The sequence below is a fragment of the Alnus glutinosa genome, chromosome 1, assembly GCF_958979055.1.
Source record: "Alnus glutinosa chromosome 1, dhAlnGlut1.1, whole genome shotgun sequence".
NCBI classification, from domain to species: domain Eukaryota; kingdom Viridiplantae; phylum Streptophyta; class Magnoliopsida; order Fagales; family Betulaceae; genus Alnus; species Alnus glutinosa.
In genome coordinates, this window is record NC_084886.1 from 49,129,662 (window position 1) to 49,151,359 (window position 21,698).

General features: G+C 34.5%; 2 protein-coding genes across 4 annotated transcripts; one reads left to right on the forward strand and one right to left on the reverse strand.

Annotated features, from left to right (window-relative positions):
- The first annotated feature begins 6,813 nt into the window (after positions 1-6,813).
- Positions 6,814-12,211, forward strand: LOC133855672 (uncharacterized). 3 transcript variants are annotated; one of them, XM_062291440.1, is made up of 5 exons: positions 6,814-7,018; positions 9,350-9,443; positions 9,850-10,075; positions 10,150-10,254; positions 11,206-12,211. In XM_062291440.1, the coding sequence occupies exons 3-5, from the start codon at positions 9,892-9,894 to the stop codon at positions 11,943-11,945; spliced, it is 1,029 nt and encodes a 342-aa protein (XP_062147424.1). In that variant the 5' UTR covers positions 6,814-7,018; positions 9,350-9,443; positions 9,850-9,891; the 3' UTR covers positions 11,946-12,211. The 3 variants fall into 3 exon arrangements, with proteins under 3 accessions (XP_062147424.1, XP_062147423.1, XP_062147425.1); XM_062291439.1 differs by lacking the exon at positions 9,350-9,443 and having other exon boundaries at positions 6,815-7,018; XM_062291441.1 differs by lacking the exon at positions 9,350-9,443 and having other exon boundaries at positions 6,815-7,018; positions 9,850-10,060.
- Positions 12,212-12,713: 502 nt separating this feature from the next.
- LOC133855708 (uncharacterized) lies at positions 12,714-20,488 on the reverse strand. The gene is made up of 2 exons (XM_062291442.1): positions 19,724-20,488; positions 12,714-14,176 (listed from the first exon to the last, which is right to left on the reverse strand). Exons 1-2 carry the CDS (start codon positions 20,245-20,247, stop codon positions 13,549-13,551), a joined length of 1,152 nt encoding a protein of 383 aa, XP_062147426.1. The 5' UTR covers positions 20,248-20,488; the 3' UTR covers positions 12,714-13,548.
- Positions 20,489-21,698: the final 1,210 nt, after the last annotated feature.

The window sequence follows — 21,698 nt, forward strand, 5'->3', positions numbered from 1 at the left end:
AGACTAAAAAATAGAGTTGAGCAAAAATTAATTAAAAATATTAAATAATATATCAACAAAGTAAATAGATAGTTCAAAAAAGTTTAAAACATATAAATGTAATTCGTAATTTAATTTTTCCTGCCTAGTTAGTGTTAATTTATTTAATTGTCCTCGAGGAGTTTTCATATTTTGAAAATGATTTCTTTACTGCTAGATTAAAATGACCGCCAGAGTTTGTCAAATTATTTTTGTTAAGTGGTTAACAATATCCTTTTTATAGATTTTGCTTTTCAAATTTGTTTTTTATCATTAGGATGACAATTAGGAATTTTTTTCCTTAAGCAAGGATCTACTAACAAATTTGCTAAATTTACATTGATACAAGCTTGTTTAAAATTCAATTGGATTGGGATAGAATAACTGTTTTCCATATTCTCATATAACTACAATTATATATTTTATACAATTAAAATATGTAAAAAAGAAATATATATATATATATATATATATATATATATCTTGCACAACTTTTGCATAACTTTTGTATAACTTTAACAATTTCTTTTAAGATCAATCATTGGAAATTTATGGTCTACATGTAGAAAATAGATCCAATGATTAATCATAAAAAAAAAATAAAAAATATAATAAAATAAGAAAAGAAAAAAGAAGAGAGGTTCTTAGAGTTGTACAAAAATTGTAAAACAATTATTTCTCTGCTAATAACCCCTTCCCAACTAGCCCGCCTGATCAATATTTGTAAGATTGGCTAATTCAAAGGGGTTAATCCAAATAACCTCTCTTGATTTTTAGGGAAGGCAAGTATGAAGCTGGAACCAGTTAAATCTAGATATGCAGAACTTGAACTCTGAGCCAAGCTTGGTAAAAATCTAATTTAGTTTCGGTGATCCTATATATTAAAGGTTGTTGATTGCGTGACAGTCACAATAGAATATTACAACTTACGAAAATAAACTTTAGAGTGGGACCTGCTATTCTATATTGTTCAAGTATATGAATGAATGGTTTGGTGGCATGGAAATGAGTAACATTTGTTTTTGTCAAAGTTGTATATAATTGTGTACTGGTCCACCTCTTTGCTTCCTTTTGTCTAGATATGAAATGTTGTAAACCTAAATTATTCCAGAAAACTTAATCCATAGCCTTTCAAAATTGTAAGGCTGTTTTAGATCAGGCTGATATTGCCTTTGGTCCAAACATTCAAGGCATTATATATATATATGCTACCTCAAGTATTCTCTTGGACATTGATCTACTCATCTCTTTAGCAGTTCAAGGATGTTTTTTGTTTGGGAGATGAAAGTATTCTGTTTTCCTGATTCTGCAATTCTGCTGCCTTGGATCACAGTTGATCAAAACCTTATTCTATTTTGGTGTGCGTCCTTGGTTTATCACCTGCTTTATTTTAGTTTTAAGCATTTATGTCGAGAATTTGCTATAGTGTTAATGATTATATATCTTTTAATACCATTTTTTTTTCAATAATATCTTTTAAATAAGACTATGTCTGAATTCTGTAATGAGATGTATCTTACATCATTTACTATTTAGTATTTAGCATTGAATATTGAATGGCTAAATATTGGATTAAAAAGAAAAAAGAAAAAACCAAAAAGATTCAATAATATATGAAAACCGGTTATGCGGATAATAACAGTCCCACTCCCCACCAATTCAATGCAAACGGTGTGAACAGTGGCAGAACCAAAATTTTGGTTGGGGGCAAGACTAAAAAATAGAGTTGAGTAAAAATTAATTAAAAATATTAAATAATATATCAACAAAGTAAATAAATAGTTCAAAAAAGTTTAAAACATATAAATGTAATTCTTAATTTAATTTTTCCTGCCTAGTTAGTGTTAATTTATTTACTTGTCCTCGACGAGTTTTCATATTTTGAAAATGATTTCTTTACTGCTAGATTAAAATGACCGCCAGAGTTTGTCAAATTATTTTTGTTAAGTGGTTAACAATATCCTTTTTATAGATTTTGCTTTTCAAATTTGGTTTTTATCATTAGGATGACAATTATGAATTTTTTTCCTTAAGCAAGGATCTACTAACAAATTTGCTAAATTTACATTGATACGAACTTGTTTAGAATTCAATTGGATTGGGATAGAATAACTGTTTTCCATATTCTCATGTAACTACAATTATATATTTTATACAATTAAAATATATAAAAAAGAAATGTATATATATATCTTGCACAACTTTCGTATAACTTTTGTATAACTCTAACAATTTCTTTTAAGATCAACTATTAGAAATTTAAGGTTTACATGTAGAAAAACAGATCCAATGATTGATCATAAATAATAATAATAATAATAATAAAAATAATTAAAGAAAAAATAAGAGAGGTTCTTACAGTTGTACAAAAGTTGTAAACACAATCATTTCTCCACTAATAACCCCTTCCCAACTAGCCCGCCTGATCAATATTTGTAAGATTGGCTAATTCAAAGGGGGTTAATCCAAATAACCTCTCTAGGATTTTAGGGAAGGCAAGTATGAAGCTAGAACCGGTTCAATCTAGATACACAGAACTTGAACTCTGAGCCAAGCTTGATAAAAATTTAATTTAGTTTCGGTGATCCTATATATTAAAGGTTGTTGATTGCATGACAGTCACAATAGAATATTACAACTTTCGAAAATAAACTTTAGAGTGGGACCTGCTATTCTATATTGTTCAAGTATATGAATGAATGGTTTGGTGGCATGGAAATGAGTAACATTTGTTTTTGTCAAAGTTGTATATAATTGTGTACTGGTCCACCTCTTTGCTGCCTTTTGTCTAGATATGAAATGTTGTAAACCTAAATTATTCCAGAAAACTTAATCCATAGCCTTTCAAAATTGTAAGGCTGTTTTAGATCAGGCTGATATTGCCTTAGGTCCAAACATTCAAGGCATTATATATACAATGATCGATCTTCAGTTATATATATATATATATATATGCTACCTCAAGTCTTCTCCTGGACATTGATCTACTCATCTCTTTAGCAGTTCAAGGATGTTTTTTATTTGGGAGATGAAAGTAGTCTTTATTCCTGATTCTGCAATTCTGCTACCATAGTTGATCAAAACCTTATTCTATTTTGGTGTGCGTCCTTGGTTTATCACCTGCTTTATTTTAGTTTTAAGCATTTATGTCGAGAATCTGCTATAGTGTTAATGATTATATATCTTTTAATCCTTTTTTTTTTTTTTCTTTCAATAATATCTTTTAAATAAGACCATGTCTGAATTCTGTAATGAGATGTATTACTATTTAGCATTAAGCATTGAATATTGAATGACTAAATATTGGATTAAAAAAAAAAAAAACTAAAAAGATTCAATAATATATGAAAACCGGTTATGCGGATAATAACTAGTTTTTAATAAGGGTTAAATACATATTTGCCCCCTGTGCTTTACGACCTTTATTTTTTGCCCCCTCAGTTTCATTTTTTATTAAATTTGGTACCTGTGGTATATGAAAATACGGAAATGGTACCTCCGTCTGATTTTCCGTCCAAAACTAACGTCCACCCACGTTATTAGATACCTAAAAATTTGAAACCCAGAACCCAATTTTTTACACATCGTTTCCAATAACATCCAAACAACATGATAGAAAATGCCGTGGGTGGACGTTAGTTTTGGACGGGAAATCAAACGGAAGTACCATTTCCGTCTTTTCATATATCACAGGTACCAAATTTGATAAAAAGTGAAACTAAGGGGGCAAAAAATAAAGGTCGTAAAGCACAGGAGGCAAATATGTGTTTAACCCTTTTAATAACCGGATAACTAGCGGTTGGTAAAAACTGCAACCGATCTCTACTGATTGCGGTTATGACCAAATAACTGCAACCGCAATCGGTTGTACACCCCTACTTTTTTGGTAGCATCATAGGCCTCTTATAGCAATGATAGCAAAATAGGCTTATGCATGCCTCTTACTTAGGTTTTACCTGCTAGATGTTAATAGTCTCACATTGCCAAAGTATATTGGGGTTGGTTTTATAAGCTTTGAATAAATCTATTCCTTTAAGTTACCTTTTGTGGAAGAGTAATACTCAATGGACTTTATTACTATATTGGTTAACAATTTGAACCGCTACGGTAAGATAGTTAATGTGAGATTCAATTGTCTAAATAAATTTTAGATTGTTTGAACAATTAGATTTTGTATAAACTCTCTCGTAATAAATGTTCAAATTACTAACAATTTAAATAGCTAATTGGTTCAGATCTCGACTCCTGTTTAGAAGTAGCTGATTATCCTTTTATTACCCTACTCAACATTTGGGTGCGTAGTCGAAGGCAAGAAAAATCAGATTATATAAATGAGTCCATTTATCCATATTCAATCCATTGACGGGCTTGATGCAGTAAGTCAAGTCCTAACCAAGTTTTTTGCTGCTTCTCTCTCTCTCTCTTTGAACAATAGAAAATTTTCGTAATCTTTTCTCAAATCCACAACCTATGCGTTGAATGCCAATGTTTCTTTATTGTGTTTACCATTAGTAGAATCTTTTTAGAAAAGGGAAAAGTATTGGGAAGGATACGGAATAAAATCTTTCCACCCAAAAGCAAAATTGGAGATATCAATCTACCTTTTTTTTTTTCATCAAGGTTTTGTTGTTGCCTTCGTGACATAAACTCCTTCCAACTTTTAAATATCCTTTTTTTTTTTTTTTTGAGTGACCTATAGTTTTTAATTTTTATGTAGGTGAGATTTTATTTCAAATCTTTTGTGTAAGATTATTAGTTAGATGGATTGGAATTTCCAATCATGTTTCTTACCATCCAAATTGCAACCAATGGTAGGGAATCTTAATTCTAGCTAGCTAGTTAGTTTAGTTTTTTTTTACAACATTTTATTGTTTTATGATAACATAGTAAAATTGGTCAGTAACCAATTCTGTGTGTTAATATTGAATAAAGATCTTCAACAAATTTGTTATCTGAAATGCTAACATTTCACGAAGAAAATGCAAGAAAATTAATATGAGGTTCACCCGTCTAAGAAAATTTGAGCCCACCCGTGTAGGTAGGCCCCCATATATCCAGATTGTAAAAAATCTGAATAATAAATTACTGAAAATTCGGATCGTTTATATTACCCTAATATTACCTTTAAAAAAGTAGAAAGAAAAAAGAAAAGAAAAGTAATCAAGAATTTTCCAACAACTATGCGCCCTGTTGAGGCAAACAAAGGGCCAAGTACACAACATAACGTGACAGGAAAAAGGTGTATCCGAACAGCAACAATGGAAAATCATAAATTGAGACAAAATGTGTAGGGTGGATTATTATTGTTCACAATAGTTTACTAATATTGTTATCATAATTATTAAAGATTAACACTCTGTAAACATGCTTCTCACGTAAAAAAAAAAAAAAAAAAAAAAAAAAGGAAAAAAGAAAAAGAAAAAAAAGGGACAGCTGAATAATACTCATCAACCCCACCTTCTCCTTTTATAAAAAGAATACATATCCCCGACACAGTCTTTGGCAAGTGCTACAGCTACTTGCCCGCACAAAAAAAAAAAACGTTCCTCCAACTCAACGATGGAGATCGGGTGCAATTTCTTTAGGTATTGTAATTAGACGCAATATATTTTATTTGGAAGGTTTATTTCAAATGGACGGTCTACATTATGACAATAATATTTTTTTTTTTTAATAAAAAAGTTGTTGAAATGGTTCGAAGATGGTTCGGTTACCTTTAGATAGTACTCAAGGGTGGCCAAGACTCAAGAGGGCGGTTTGACGATCCGATGGCCACTCCAAACCATCTTAACTTCTTCTTCTTTTTTCTTTATTTATTTTTTTATTTTTTTTATTTTTTTGTCATGGTCTGGACCACTTATTTAAAATAAACAACCAAAAAAAAAAGAAAAATTGCATGCTTAGCAAACTCAAATGTAACGGTGTAAAAACTCATAGATAACACCTTAAATATTTTGGCAGATTTCAATTTCAACTCTATTTTTATATGAGAAATGCTCCACACTCTTATTTTTTAGAAATACTAGACCTCTTTCTAGCTTCCTTATAGGGTCCTTCTATACTGACATGACACCCTAATTTTAATAAATAATAATAATAAAAAAAAATACAGCTTGATTTCTCTCTCCTGTTTTTATTTAAAAAAATATGGTATCATGTCAGTATAGAAGGGCTGTAAAATGAACTCTAGCATTTCTCCTTATTTTTACTCTCACTCTCGTACTCTCTAATGTAACTTTTAAAATCATTATTAAATTACTATTAAATTTTAAATTTAATAATAATTTTAAAAGTCACGTCATACTCTAAAAGTAAAAGTACATGCAAATTTCCTATTTTTATTTTTGTTCCTTTGTACCTCAAAGAGAATTTTTTTTAAAAAAAAAAAAAGAAAGAAAGAAAAGAAAAAAAAAATTAAATTAAAGATGAATAGAGGTATGAGAGGTGATAAAGTAATAACAAACAGTCAAACAGTGTAACGGAAGCAACAAAAAAGGAAGATCAGGACTCAGGAGGATGGACCTTTTCTTTTCCTTCCCTTATTTTGGGTAAGGAAGACAGAATAGAAGATCCACGTGTCATGAAGATGTAGCAAATGCTTGCCTCAAAAAAATACGTGTACACAAAAAATTAATATATTTGTATTTTTAATAATTTAATTTAAAAATAATAATTAGAATTGAGAAAAAACTCATGCAAGTGGATGCATAACTCCCAAAAATAATATTTACACAAAAAAAAAAAAAAAAAAGCTCTCCCAACAATATTTTTTAGTATTTATTTTCGTAACGGAAAATGGTGGCAAGCAAAAGCCGCCATTTCAAAACCCTCATCATACCTCAGGTAAGAACTTCGTATTGTAGAGAGTGAATAGATAAAGCGAAAGAGCACTTAGAGAGAGAGAGGGAGGGAGGGAGAGGTGAAAACGACGGAGTTTCTTTGGAGAGAAAGAGTCAGAGACACAGAGAGAATTGGAAACCCTAATCTCTCATTGAATGAGGTTCGTTCTTTCTTTCCTTCGATGATTTTAGAAACCTCTGGACTTCGATTTTTTTTTTTTTTTCTTCTTTCCTTTCTCTTTTGCTAAATTTGTTATAATCTCCGCGTGCTTTTGTGAAACAATAGCCGGAAACTTACTTCGATTTTTTTTTTCCTCTCTCTTTTGTTAAATTTGTTATAATCTCCGCGTGCTTTTGTGAAACAATAGCAGATTCGGTTTCCGGTTTCGGAATTTATTTCATTTTTTTGTGAAGTAAAGTAATCTTGGTTTTAGGTTTTGGCGGAAGCCTGTGAATCTTACAGATTTTGTTTTATTGTGAAATTTTTGGTTCTGTGAATTTGATTGCCTAATACTGGATAGTACAACTCCGAGGAGAGATTTTCTCGCTGTTAATCTTTTTGTAGAAATATGAGGCTTAGCACAAATGTAGAATAGCTTAGTTGATTTTTTTTCGATGAAATTTCAACAAATGTCACACATAATGTGGTTTTATTCTTCAACAAATAAAAAACATGAACGCACATCTATGTATTCATGTACGTTTATACGTATGTATGAGTGTATATAAGGATATAATGTGGACAGAAGCGCAAAGAAATTGATGGTAGAATCATTTAAGGAGTGGAGGCTGGTTTTTGGATGAAGCAATGGAGAGTTGAAGAGGGATATGAACTAAATAGACGTGTAAGTCCAGATTCACATTGCTCTAATATTTGGGAAGTTTTCTGTATGTAGTGGTAGAAGTTTCAGAATGGACTGGAGCTAGATTTATTTAGGAAGTGTGACTAGGCTATGTGAAAATTGTAGAATATGGTTTATATTGTGTGCATGATTTGAATAACAGGCTGGCAATAGTAGAACTTTTCTCGGGTTGCCCTTTTCATTTCTGTACGAAGTTGCATCAAGGTAATAAGGTTTAGTAGAAATTATTAGAACTATTAGTTTTGGCCACTTGGAAAGAATCTGACCGTCGCATGGTTATTGACTCTTAAATTTACAAGACCACATCTTTAACCAATGTCCCATGGAGGAGTATTCGGGGAAGTAAAGTTCCTAAAAAGTTTTATTTTTATTTTTTTTAATAAGTAATTCAATCTTATTAGAAATCTCAAAGGGGCGCAACCCAAGTAAACATGAAGTATACAAGAGAGACACTCACTTAGGGGGAGGAGAAAGAACACAACTCCAAAAATTCTAGAAAATTAGAGAAGTGAGAACTACTTATAGCAGTCATCTACCCATAAAGGATTTTGAACATTAAATATTTTAATTCTACCACTGTTCTCACACAATCTTCAAAGTTTTGGGAGTTGGGTTCTCTCCAGATGCACCATAACAAAAGGGGGTCATCTTCCAGGCTTTTAAGTTGCAGTAACTACCATATCGGCCTCTCCAACTCACCAAAAACTCCACCAGTTGGGGGCATTACCCACCACTCTATCCCGAAAAGATGGAAAACCAAAGCCCACAAAGTCTCTCACTACTTCACAATGGAGCGAAAGGTGATCAATGGATTCTCCGCTTTTCATATGCATGCAACACCAATCCATTACTATGACTTGCCATTTTCTTAGATTATTCCAGATCAAGATTTTCCCTACTGCTGTTGTACAAAAGCCACCCTCGAAGGTGAGCACTGTGGCCAATTGATTAAATGGAACGATATATTAGTGTATTGGTGTTGTATTTGTAAATGTAGTGGCAAGTCTATTGATCATTTGCTACTTCACGCATGGTTGCAAATGACCTTTGGTATTTTTTTTTTTCTCCTTGTAATTTGGCATTAAATGGGTGGTGCCTTATAAGGTGGTTGATCTATGTTCTTATTGGCCAGGAATGGTTAGATGGTATAGAAACAATTTGATCTAGAATGCAGCCCCTCTTTTCCTAATGTGGACAGTTTGGAAAGAGATAAATGACCGCATTTTAACAATGTTGAGTTATCTAATCCTGACTGAAATTCTTGTTTTTGTGAACTTTATATGAGTGGTCTAATGAGTTTGGCAATGTCTCGTCTCATTCTTTTGTAGATTTAAGGAGACTATATTTGGCTTTAATTCTTGTTTCAGAAGGTATGTGATAGGTGTAACATGCATAATCTCGAGGATAAGCCTTATCCTACCATGACTCAACCATTCACCAAAACCAGGAGTTTAACTACAAGATTGAAAAAGTATATTCCCTTGTAGTGCTAAACAAAAAGTTCCAAAAGATTTGCACTATAAAATGTTCACAAAACTAAGACCTGAAAATAAGATTTCTAACATTATTACCATATTATCTGCATCAATTTATAATGCATTTATATTAATAAGTGCTACTCAACAACAGGTTAGGGAGGTTGGAACTTTCCAGCCCATTTATGTAATGGATTAAATTTTGTTGAGAACATTGCCAATTGGATATCACTAATGAACCTTGCAAGGTAAATTTTATTAAACTATATGCTTTTTTCACTTTTGCTAGTAATTTTAGTAAATTAATGGTGGGTTACCAGTGAAATAATTTATCTTTCTTTTCCTTTACAAATATAAAAATAAGAATCTGAAGAAGTTCTTGCTCTTTTTTCTTTTTCTTTGTTTTTTTTGGTCATTGATGGAAGTCCTGAACGGTGGAATTTTATCATTGTATTATCAGTTACTTTCTAGATAGATAGTTTTTTTTTTAAAAAAAAAGTCGTATCTGATTCGTGTTGTTTGCCTTTCCATTGCACCTTTTTTTCCACTGAAAAGTGTTAAAATCTTTTGAACTTTGTCTCTTTCTTGAGCAGTTTCAGCTAATATGCCTGTAATATGAATAGCAATGGAATTTTTTGTGCACTGTCAATGTAGGTCCTATTTTGACGATTCAGAATTTTTCCCTCCAACTTTAAAATGAAACCAAGAACAAATGGGGTACCTAGAGCTCAGAAGTCGAAAAATTTTCAGGGTGGAGGGCAAAATTGGATTCTCATTGCTGGTGGTGCCTTGTTAAGTACATTATCAATTCGCCTTGGTTACAAGCTGAAGCAGGCACTTGACGCAAAGCAGCAAGACAATTCTAGTAATAGTTTGAAAGGTCTTGTAATATGCATAGCAAATTGTCATTTGAGATGTACTTGCTCTCAATTGTGAAAGTTGTTTGCTTTTCAGGAGACGCAAAATCCTCTGACAGAAGGAAGGCTGCTGGTTCCCATTTACATTCAAATGTGTATTCTTTTACAAGAGAAGATGATGGCTGCTTCAATTGCATCTCAGGTGTGATTTGTGATTAAGTTAATTTTTAACTTTCTCAAGGTTAAAGTAAGTTATAATACCCCATCAAACTTTTGGTAGTGACCAATTATATCGATTATCTTTTAATCTGTTAACTGTCTGTATTTTTATGTGCAGTTTCATATATTACTTTGTGAGAGGATACTGGTTTTATTATAATGTTGCTAGTATCTGTGTATAGAATAATGACTGTAGCTTACCTGGTGTTATCTTGTTCCAATCTTGGATGTGAGCGAAAGATATTGAGGAGGTAGGACCATTTAATTTAGAGGTGGAGAAAATGATTTGATATGAATGCTTAATTATGACTCTGCACTCTTGTTAGACCTTTCCGTTTGTTCCCAAACCCCATCCAAGAGAGCAGTTTTCTTTTTCTTGAAGGGAGCCAATAAATGAAATAAGCTTTTGCTTTTGCACCAAATGTATCTTATGCATGATGATTAGAATGGTAGTGAAAAACTGCTTATCAAAAAAAAAAAAGTGTTTTCTCCTTGATTGAATGTAGTCAGTATGCTGTGACATACATTCTTGTATTGCATTTTTTTTTTTTTAATTATTAGCATGGGGTTAAAGAGAAGCAGGGCCAAAATCTCTGTGAAAACTAGTGCTTAAAAGAACATGAAGAAAGAGAGGGTTCATGAACTTCTTCTTTACAATTAATTATGTTCCTCTGAATACCTCTCTGTATGGCCCAGCCAACTTCATTGTTCAGTTTCCTTCCAGTATCAGTCAATGTTGTTTGGCCCCTTGATGCCTTGGTGGAGTGACAATTACACTCTAATTTCTTAGAATCTGTTACTTTTCCTCTAGCCCTACATCGCTTAATTTCACTTCCTTGGACTTCTTGAGTAAATCACACTTGCTAATGGTGTTCCCAAAATCAAAAGCGTAGAATCTTCTTTATATGCATAGGTAATAATTGCTTTGAAACAGGAACTGAAGGCATGATGGAGATAAAGTGCCCTCCCAATGGCCAGATGTTGACTGAATCTGATGGAGCTCTCCCTTTGGTTACAGTTCCTACTCCTGAATTTAACAAGGATAATGGTGTTATTTGGTCTTCTTCTCCTGATCGGCTTGAATTGCCTCCAAAGCCTTTCCACCATTCAAACTGCTCAGACTCTCCCTGTGTCTCAGAATCTGGCTCTGATATTTTCAGCAAGCGCGAAGTAATACACAAACTGAGGCAGCAGTTGAAGAGAAGAGATGACATGATAATGGAGATGCAAGATCAGATTGTGGAGTTGCAAAACTCACTGAATGCTCAGGTCGCACATTCTACACATTTGCAGTCGCAGTTTGATGCCACAAACAGGGACCTATTTGATTCTGAGAGAGAAATCCAGAGGCTGAGGAAGGCAATCGCAGATCACTGTGTGGGACATGTGGGCCCCAATGTCAAGCCCTCCACGGCAACAGTTTGGCCATCCGAGGCAAGAAATGGCCATGCAAATGGGTTTCTTGATGGGGAGAGCAATTTTGAGCTGCCAGAGAAAGGAAGAGGAGATGGGGAGAGGATTGAGATGCTGAGGAGGGAAGTAGGAGAGTTGAAGGAGGTGATAGAAGGAAAGGAATATCTGGTGCAGAGCTACAAGGAGCAGAAGGCAGAGCTTTCCTTAAAGATCAAGGAGTTACAGCAGAGATTGGATTCTCAGCTTCCTAATATTTTGTAGGCACCGTCAGTTTTTTGTGTTTTCTTGCTTCAGCTCCGATTTCTCTTTCTTCTTTTTTTTTTTCTCACAACATCTAGTTTAGCCAATTTTTTTGGTTCTGTAGTCCTGGTGGTGCACGGGTGTAAGTGTGGAATGAGTGAGAGGGTGTCGTGGTTTGAAAGGGGTATAAAGCAGGCATAGCAGTAGGGTCGTTATCTCGATGCTTGTTTCTTGAGAAACGTTTGCTTTCTATGTAATGTAGATAACGGGTAATGAGTTTCCTCCAAGGGTTCAGTGTTATTAAAGAATTTTGTTCTGCATGAGACAAGATTAATAGATAGAGTTGAAAGAATTTAATTAAAGAGTATAAATACCGAAATAAATGAAAAAAAAAAATTAATAAAAATTAATTTTTGTTTAAAACATATAAATATAACTTGTAATTTATTTTTCCACACTCTTAGCATTAATTTTTCTTTTCTTGTACATCCAATGGCCTTTTCAATTTTCATGTCCCACGAATATATTTATATTATGTAAATAATAACTATTATTATTATGAATGATTCAACAACACCCTATATTTACTTCAACTTAGAGACTTGCAAACACCTTTGTGTTGTGCCCCTAACAAGAAGGGCATGAATGACTAGAAATCTAAAAGTAGGAAATTTTAAGGTTTAACTTACCGTTCAGGTGTTCATTATATATTGAGCGAATGTATCAGCTGAGTGGTCACTGGTCAGCATGAATTTCAAGATATGGGAAACAAGAACGCAAGGACCAAGGTAAAGAAAAGACGTGTAACATAACAGATTATGATCTCAAACTTTTGGGATGCTTTTGAAAGGAACCTATCATGTCTAATTTTGCCGTCCATGCCGCTTCCCTTTAGAAGATTTTGGTCATCAAGCAACAACAAAAGGGATCATTTACCTGGTGAATACTTCAGGTCATATTTACCTGGAAGCCAACTCGGGAAAATATTTTAGGCAGGCCAAAGGGATCATTTGCTCCCTCTCGCCCACTCAGTTCTGCCTATTAATATGCAACAACACTAGCCCACAAGCAAAGATTCCCTGTTACTAAGCTACCCGAAATTCCTGTAGGTCCACTTGTTCCGGCCAACTTAAAATGCATGACCCATCTGCCAAAGGCAAATGAACCTTACAATCTCCCCACTTAGACTATTCGAATTTCACAAAAATTTGAACAGCCTAATAACAACAATCTCAATCCCATGAGCTTATCTTTCTTTTGTCGAGAGAAGATAGTAATTAGACCCAAAAAAAAACCTAATTAAAATTTTCTCACTACAAAAGACTTTGCATGAAATCTATTGCACCATGACTTGGTGCTTGGCCAAGCCACAAATACAGTTATCATCCAACCTACAGGAATAACATCATTTTACATAGCTTCAATGACCCCAACCCTCCTTCCCTGTGAGCGGATTTAAATGTGTAGCATTCCCCTGATTTGCCCACACATCACAAAGAATCAACAACCACATTTGAACTCAGCTCAGGCCAACTGATTTCCAATGTCGTAGATACACTTTTCCTTCAAAAATTCAAATACATGCTGCTTGATCACGGGTTTTGCACTAGTGACCTTTCAAGAATCATCTAGAGTTCAAATCAAATTCCCCAACTTCTCGCCACCCATCCTGCATCCCTGCTTCTCCATTTTCGGTCTCTTCATCATTCAAGAAATCTTCAGACGGCTCCTTCTCATCTCTCTGAGCATTGTTTCCCCATCCATTTATCATTTCATCTGTGTTACCTCCTTGCTCCTGCTCTCCCATGTCATGACCAATTGCAACATCGTTGCCCTGGGACCCAAGTGCACTTGCTCTTATCGGGCCTCGACCCATTGACTCTGCCCGAGCTTGCTCTGCCTGAACCATGGCCGCCATTCTCAATTTAGCCTCATGAGCCTCACGACCAGCTTTCTCTCTGGACTCTATCTCTGCTCTTATTTCCAGCATGGCTCGCTTCTCCTCTTGGAGAAGAGCCTGCTCAATCATCAATCTCTCCTCAGATCGAAATTCCCCCATAGCTCGTTTGCGGGATATTATGTTGAAGGCAAGGGCCTGCTTCTCAAATGTCGCTGTAAACTCCGCAACTTTGGCAGCTATGTTATGATCCCATTGTTGGGATCGAGAAGGCATCTGGCCTGTGGTGTCAGAATCGAGTATCCTATCATCTTCTTCTGCTTCATAGTCTGCCACCACATGGTAAGGCAGCAATCTGCATAAATTTTGGGGGGGAAAAAAACAGGAATGAGATATCCTACCAAGTACAAAAGATTCCAAAATGTCATTGTGCAAATAATTTCAAAACAGTGGATATCTAGTTCATATCTCTTGCCCATCTGTTAGAATGATTCATATGAGAAGCAGGTATCACCGGCTTTACATGCAAGTAATGCACAGGGCAGCACGTCCCATCTTTTACCCTCTATTTTTTTTTTTTTTTTAATATTTTTTTACCACACTATCAAAGCTTAAACAAGTAATGGCTGAGTGTGCTATCACTCCCAACACACTCAATCAAGGATTACAAACTACTCATGACACATTAGGATCAAGCAATCAGCAAATAAACAAATTGAATGGCTGCTCAGAAAAGAAAGAAAGAAAAAATAAAAAATAAAAAATTGAATGGCTACTTGTACATACTACATAAGTTCCACTGTATCATTGAATTAGAGCTTTAAAATTGAGGCGTGATCTATGAATTCTAACTTCAAAACTAATGTTCTCTCTTTTGCTCGTGTAATCAACATGCAACGCATCATATAACAACCAACTTAAAATATTAAGTGGAGATGCCAGGCATTTAGTTTTTGTTTTTACCCCCCTTTTGTTGGTCAGATGTCTAGTTACTAATCAAGCCAGATCAGTGAGACAAACTATTAGTCTTGATGAGAGAAAAGATGACTTTTACCTCTTTCTATGGTCAAGAGTTAAACGAAAGGCCTAATGCCACCCCTATCCTGTCCACTCCTTTACTACCCAAGCCAAGGCCTAGGGATCATAAAAAGATGAACTTTTACCTTCATGTTAAAGATGGGACTGTTGACATAAAATGGAAAAATCTCAAAAGACATCAAAACGTAGTCTACATGTTTTACATCACTTTTTAACAAACTAGACTTCCATTCCCATGAGAATCTTTGGAATCAGCTAAGGAGCAAGGATGCTTCAAGAAGAAGCAGCTATATCCATATCTAATATATATCAATGACAAGTAGTTCTTGGATCCTTCCCTCAAACCCCAGTTGAAGTCAACTTTGTTGTAGGTATTAACTGCAGATTCTGGACATTTGTAATTTGTTCTGATGAAATATTAGATACTCCCCCTCCCCCTCCCCTTACCCTTCACATACGCGCGCGCACACATTTAACCCTCCATTTGGGTATTGACATTTTGCACAAACATAACTATTCAATCATCCGATTGACATTGTTGAGCAGTACAAGTACGCTCATTTTTTCATAGCAAGGGGAGGGTTTGGATAGTCAGATGAGTATGGAACATGTAGCAAGGACAAAAACAAGAGCTTAGATAAACACCCCGTTACCGTCGTTAATTCTCCACCGAACATAAAACATTTGGTGGATCTATTTGGTTATCTTAATGCTACATCTCTTCAGCTTTACAAAAAACAAAAAAAAAAAAAAAAAAAAAAAAAAAAAAAAAAAAAAAAAAAAAAGGGGAAGAAGAAGAAGAAGAAGAAAGACCAAGTCACTGCATAATCAAATTTCCCCTTAAGGTTCATAAATATGCCCGTAGAAAAATAGTAACAGAAAGAGTCTGCCTGAGATATGAAAAGCCAAAAAAAAAAGAAAGGGAAAATGTGATGGAATACATGCAATAATATTGTAGAAGAGGTGATTTTGTTCTTTAGGGAAGCAAATAATAATTAAACATGAAATATGTGGCCGTTTGAGTTAATTAATTATATAATATGCAGTTTTAACTCCATCTTCAAAAAACACCTAAACACATTCACCTATACAGTATTTTTTCATCACACTCAAAGAAGTAGGAAGACGATGTTTGATGCAATATTTATGCTGTGCAAGTACTATATAAATACATATCAGAAGATATTTTTTTCCCAGTGTGTGAAAGATATATGAATAAAATAGCACCGACAAAGGCTGGCCAATTACTCCCCAACTCCAAGCGATGTTGTGAGTAATTTAATCACCACATCTATAAAATGCATGCTACATAATGATAGTAGCATGCTAGCTTGCCACATAATCTTCAATGTTTGTTGCAACAAGACCATATTTGACATCCATTGGTTTCTCCTCAAGTTTAAAACCTCAATAGATAACTTACTCGTCATAGCCAATACTTAGGCCACATAATGACCATTGCCAATTAAAATTAAGCAATAACACCAAGAGTAGTCATGGAAGAGGAAGACAGACATCTTGATTTAATTCATCCACAAAGCGTCTATAGATTAAGCACAAAGAGCTCATAATTTACAGATGCTCTAAGAATGAGATAGAGGTCTTTTTAGTTTCTGATATACACTTCTAGTTGCCAACCTCAGTGTTCAACTAATAAGAGAACAAGCCTCAACTTAAAGTCAACTAAAATGATTTTGTCCCATATTTTTTTTGATAAATAATCGAAATATCATAAAAGCAAAAAGCGTTACTCAGGTACAGATGGAGTATACAAGAGAAACATCTAGCTAGAAGGAGAAATAATCGAATTCACATGAGTATGTCCTAGAATACTCTTTCTAAGAGGATTTTTCACTATGTGGAAACATGAGAAATAATTATTACCAGTCCAATAATTCTCAAAATCGATCATTATAACTATTTCAAAATGAAGCATACTTTGACCCACAGAAAACAGTGCAATTCAATCATGGGCTTTTCCCACTAGATGCAATTACAATTGCAAAAAATGGTATGGAAATCCAAATGAGAAATAAAGAATAAATAAAAACATACATGCATGAAGGGTCACATGAATTTTTCCCAACAAATTTAAACAAAAGATGCTCTAATATCATTCTCCACATGCAAATTTTCTTTCCCACTCTCAATGGGGGAAGGCAGGCCTCATCCCTGCAATGGGAAGGAGGGCCAACCCTATGGGGTAGGGTACTGGCCATGGTAATCCAGAAGGAAAAATGATATTCCAATAGCATTTATGATCCTTCTAATGAGTTTCTGCATCATCTCATCCACATCCATCCTAAAAACCTTTATATCTATGCTAAAAAGAAAAATCTTAGGCTGGATGTGAACACCAAAGTATATTTTAAATATCATATAACATGTGTATGTTAATGGAACTTTCAAAATGTATTTCCAGATATATTCAAATATTATAGTTTGAAGCCTAAGAACACATAAGAACAGGACCTTATTGTCTGCATTTGCTGGAATGTTGTACACATGATGCTAGGGAGATTGATACCTTGGGGAGTCTTTTAGTGAGATCATAATATAGTATGTTGAGACACCACTTAACCTCAAAGCTTAAGCCTATGGGTTTAGTCCCAACTATACTATATTAATCACTTACACTTATGACATTTTTCCAATGCGGGACTCAAACCTTTATACACTCACACGTGTATTCTCAACACGTGACCTGATTGTCTTACGGGCTTTTCTGGAAGAAGCTTTTTAATCTTCATTTCTAAAGTGGCAGCATATTAGAGACTTCCAAACACCCATATTTTTTTTAACAAAAACCTCTTACGCCACCTTCTGAAAGGTATAATGCTAACATGGTGTCAACCTTTTTCTTAACATAACTCAATTTTTCCTTAAAATGAGTAGGCAGTTTTGATAACATAACTTCTGTTTCCAAACCATATGAGACATTTCTTCGCTTTCCATACATCCATAGTAAAAAGAAAAGAATAAAATTCTGGCAAGCGAGATAGTTAAATTGCGCATGAAGTAGTGCATTATCACAAAGAAGCTCCTTCAACAAAGATACACATGAGGTGCAGGGATCTAAACAAATAGAAGACATCATACCAGCACTTTACTCTTTGGGATACAGATCCAAAATCCACTTCATAGAGATATTTGCCAAGGAAAAAAAAGAGACATATATTTGAATGTGTATATCTATGTATGTATTTACATATGTATATGTAACAAGCTTCACTTGGCCAGATAGGGTTGGAGAAGCACAACATAAGATAACCATTTTTTTTTTCTGATAAGTCATAAATTGGTCTCATTAAAAGCGTAAGGAACCCCTAAACATACTGGAAGTAAACAAGAGGAAGCACCTAACTAGAAAATCAATCTCATTATAAGCATAGAGAGGTGCAAGCCAAGTACATAAGGAGTATACAAAAAAGACCCCAAATTAAGGAGAAAACGAAGAACAAGAGTCCCTTAATTCTGTAAAACTAAAAAAGCGAGGACTATTTTATGTCAAAAAAATAGAAGCACAAGTACTGTAACAAAAGAATCCAAAATCTGGAAAATGCTAGGTTATAAGAAATGCTTTGCAAGCATGGAATTTGTAATGATTCAATCCTCAAAGCTGACTACAGTGAGTTAGACTGAAATACCAAGAGTGCACGCAAACGTTCATATACAATGCTCAAGAGAAAAACACGAAACACTCATTCATTTTATAAATACAAAATCATCGCCTTTCTTGGCATCATAATATATCTTATTCGGGACAAATTTATCAGAGCAGCGTTTGTAGCTGTTAAACTGTGACACCAACTGCTACAATAACAACTTGGGGTAAATTAATCACGCATTCCCACTTCAAGCAACAAATTAGCGTTCACTTCTGGCATTTTATTCTTGTATTTTTTTTGTGCATATTTGCTTTTTTCACTTTGTCGCAGTTATAACACAAGACAAACATATAAATCATATAGAGAAGCACAGATGACAAGGCAGACTAGGCAGTGCAAAATAAAACAGGATAGCCAAATGGTATTATACCATATGGCACATGACTCCAAACACCAAAAACCATATTCAGTTTGTATCTGAATTTGCTTCCCATTCTTTGGGGAAACCAGATTCACAACACTTTCCAACTCTGCCACATGTATGAATATGAAATATAAGCAACCCACACTCACCATTTATTCATTCAAGGTGCCATATGTCATCAAAAACCAATTTTCTTCCGTCCTTATGTACATGAATTATTGTATTCACTGACCGAAAACCTAAAAAAATAATAATATTTTGGGTACTTTATGCAATACATAACTAACCTGTTTCTGTCTGTATTAAGGAAGCAACAGAATTCAGGGGGTATTCAAGGCATACAAATCCAAAAGCAAAGCGAATTATTTAACTGCCAGATATTAAAATCTCTGGTATTAAAGCTCCAGTAGCCCATTCAAATCATGCCACATACACCATTGCACAGACCCGAATGCTGATATGGCAAGATATTGACAAAGGTACCAGAATCTAAGACAAGAGAGCAGTCCAAGAAGTTTGTGCATAACACCACGTTCTTGAATCTTGATTATAGTCTTAACCCAAAAAACTCACACTTTTCAAAGCAATTCACTTTATAGGCATATGTATCCATCTTTCAACTATAAATTTTTGCAGTCAAAATGCGATACAATTGTACAGCAAATGCACAAGCATATGTAGAACCCATCTATAATACATTCAAAAAACCGCTAATTCCTTCTAGCAAAATTCTCTAAGCAACCAAGCAGCAAGTCACCAAATTTCACATTTCACAAAACCAATTACCGAAAAGCATACACAACAAAACGAAACCCTAATCGAAAAAACGAACCTTTCGCAGGCGTCCTCGAGCGAAGCGAAGGGGCGCTTGAAGTCCGGGTGGCAGACCCGCCACGCATCCTGGTAAGCCATCTGGAGCTCCGCCTGGTTCCCGGGTCGGGTCACCCTACTCTGCTGCTGCTGCTGCTGTTGTTGTTGCTGCTGCTGCTGCTGTTGCTGTTGCTGCTGCTGCTGAGGGCTCGGATTGCTAGGGCTTTGCTGCAAATTAGCGATGTGGTTGTTAGGGTTGTTGGGGACGTTAGGGTTGTTAGGGTTCGGCGCAAGATTGATGGGTCGGAGCGGTCGCAGGTGCGCGTCGATGTTCGACGGGAAGCGCGAAATGGCCGCCGCTTGTTGCTGTTGTAATTGTTGTTGGTGCTGCTGTTGTTTTTGCAGCTGTTGAAAGAGCATCAATTGCTGCTGTTGCTGTTGCTGTTGCTGTAGCATCATCTGTTGGTGTTGGTGTTGGTGTTGGTGTTGCTGCTGCTGTTGGTGTTGCTGTTGGTGTTGCTGAGCCAATGCCTTTGCCTCTTCCATCTCTATATCGACCCACAAATATTGAATTAAAACATACACTCTCTCTCTCTCTCTCTCGAAGCTGGCCTTCTCTCTCTATAGAATCAAAGATCTGTGGCTTTCTCTCTCTCTCTCTCTCTCAAGAACAAGTGTGGCAGTGGGCGTGCTTGGGAGGTGAGGGTAGAGGGCAAGAGCCAAGAGGGTCACTCAGAGTCTGTGAGTATGATGATGATGATGTATGCGTCTCTCTTTTTGGCACTGTAGGATTGAACACGACCGCACCTAACCACTGCCACCCATATTATATATATATATATATATATATATATATATATATATATATATATAATGTTTTTTCTTGTTGCTTTTTGTATATTTGTAAATTTGTAATATGCTTCGGCAATCGGCATTTTCTGGTGAGGCTTCCCACAGGATTTAATGAGCAGTTCAGATTTAAGACAAAAGCTGTGTTAGATTCAAAAATTATTTCCTATGAAAATCTCATCTTTTCAACTATACGTGTATTTGTAAACTCCAAAGGAATTGTTCGCCTTTGGCCAAAAGGAATATCCACTTCATTGCAATTGAAAATGAGAGGAGTCATCTTAAAAAAAATAAAAATAAAAATAGATGAGTCGTTTCTTTTTTTTCTTTTTTTTTTAGTTGGTGGAAGTGGCCCAATAAGCAATGTTGTGAGTACGTATGGTGTGTTGGTAGCATACACCCGTTACTTTTCCTTATTTTCTATTTTCTAAAAAATACTCAACTTTAAAATAATTTTTTTTTTTTTACTTTTTATATTATATTAATAATTTTATTATTATTATTCAAATAATTACAATACAAATTTTTTTTTACTTATTCATATAAATTCTTTATACTTTATAGAGGACCGATCCCTACACAACCTTGTTGTTCACAATTTGTGCACAACCACGTCGGTCCACCAATGTTAGTGGTTGTACACAATCTTGTTGTACAATAGGCTTTTCCTTATTTTATATTACATTAATTACTTTTTACTATTACTAAAAAAAAAATCAACTTAACAATTTTTATCAAACACGCACGTTGATTCGCGCTCCTATAAATCTAAGAGATATGATCTTTTGCCACTCCAATATACAACTCTTGACGACTTTGCTCATGTGGCAAAGTAGTCCTCTATCTAGTTTTATGGTTTTTTTTCTTAAAAAATAAAATATAAAAGTAAAAATTGTCACGTAGACAAATGTGGTCAAAAGTTGTAGAAGATATGACATGTGATAACTTTTATATTTACTTTTTTTAAAACATATATATATATATATATATATATATATATATATATATATATATATATATATTTCTTAAAGCTAACCAAGAACCACTTTCCTGCGAGGCCATAATGATTAAATGTTATGTCTGTGAGTGACAAAAAATCATATATCTATTTCTAAATCTTACGGTGGTGAGGAGAACAATAATATAAA

What these genes read in the sequence shown, in the direction of transcription:
- LOC133855708 (XM_062291442.1), bottom strand. Translation starts at nt 20,247, where the DNA reads ATGGAAGAGGCAAAGGCATTGGCTCAGCAACACCAACAGCAACACCAA. An exon ending in CTCGAGGACGCCTGCGAAAG is followed by an intron (nt 14,177 to 19,723) that starts GTTCGTTTTTTC and finishes AAATTTATGCAG; the next exon opens with ATTGCTGCCTTACCATGTGG.
- LOC133855672 (XM_062291440.1), top strand. Translation starts at nt 9,892, where the DNA reads ATGAAACCAAGAACAAATGGGGTACCTAGAGCTCAGAAGTCGAAAAAT. An exon ending in TTCTAGTAATAGTTTGAAAG is followed by an intron (nt 10,076 to 10,149) that starts GTCTTGTAATAT and finishes TTTGCTTTTCAG; the next exon opens with GAGACGCAAAATCCTCTGAC. An exon ending in CTGCTTCAATTGCATCTCAG is followed by an intron (nt 10,255 to 11,205) that starts GTGTGATTTGTG and finishes GCTTTGAAACAG; the next exon opens with GAACTGAAGGCATGATGGAG.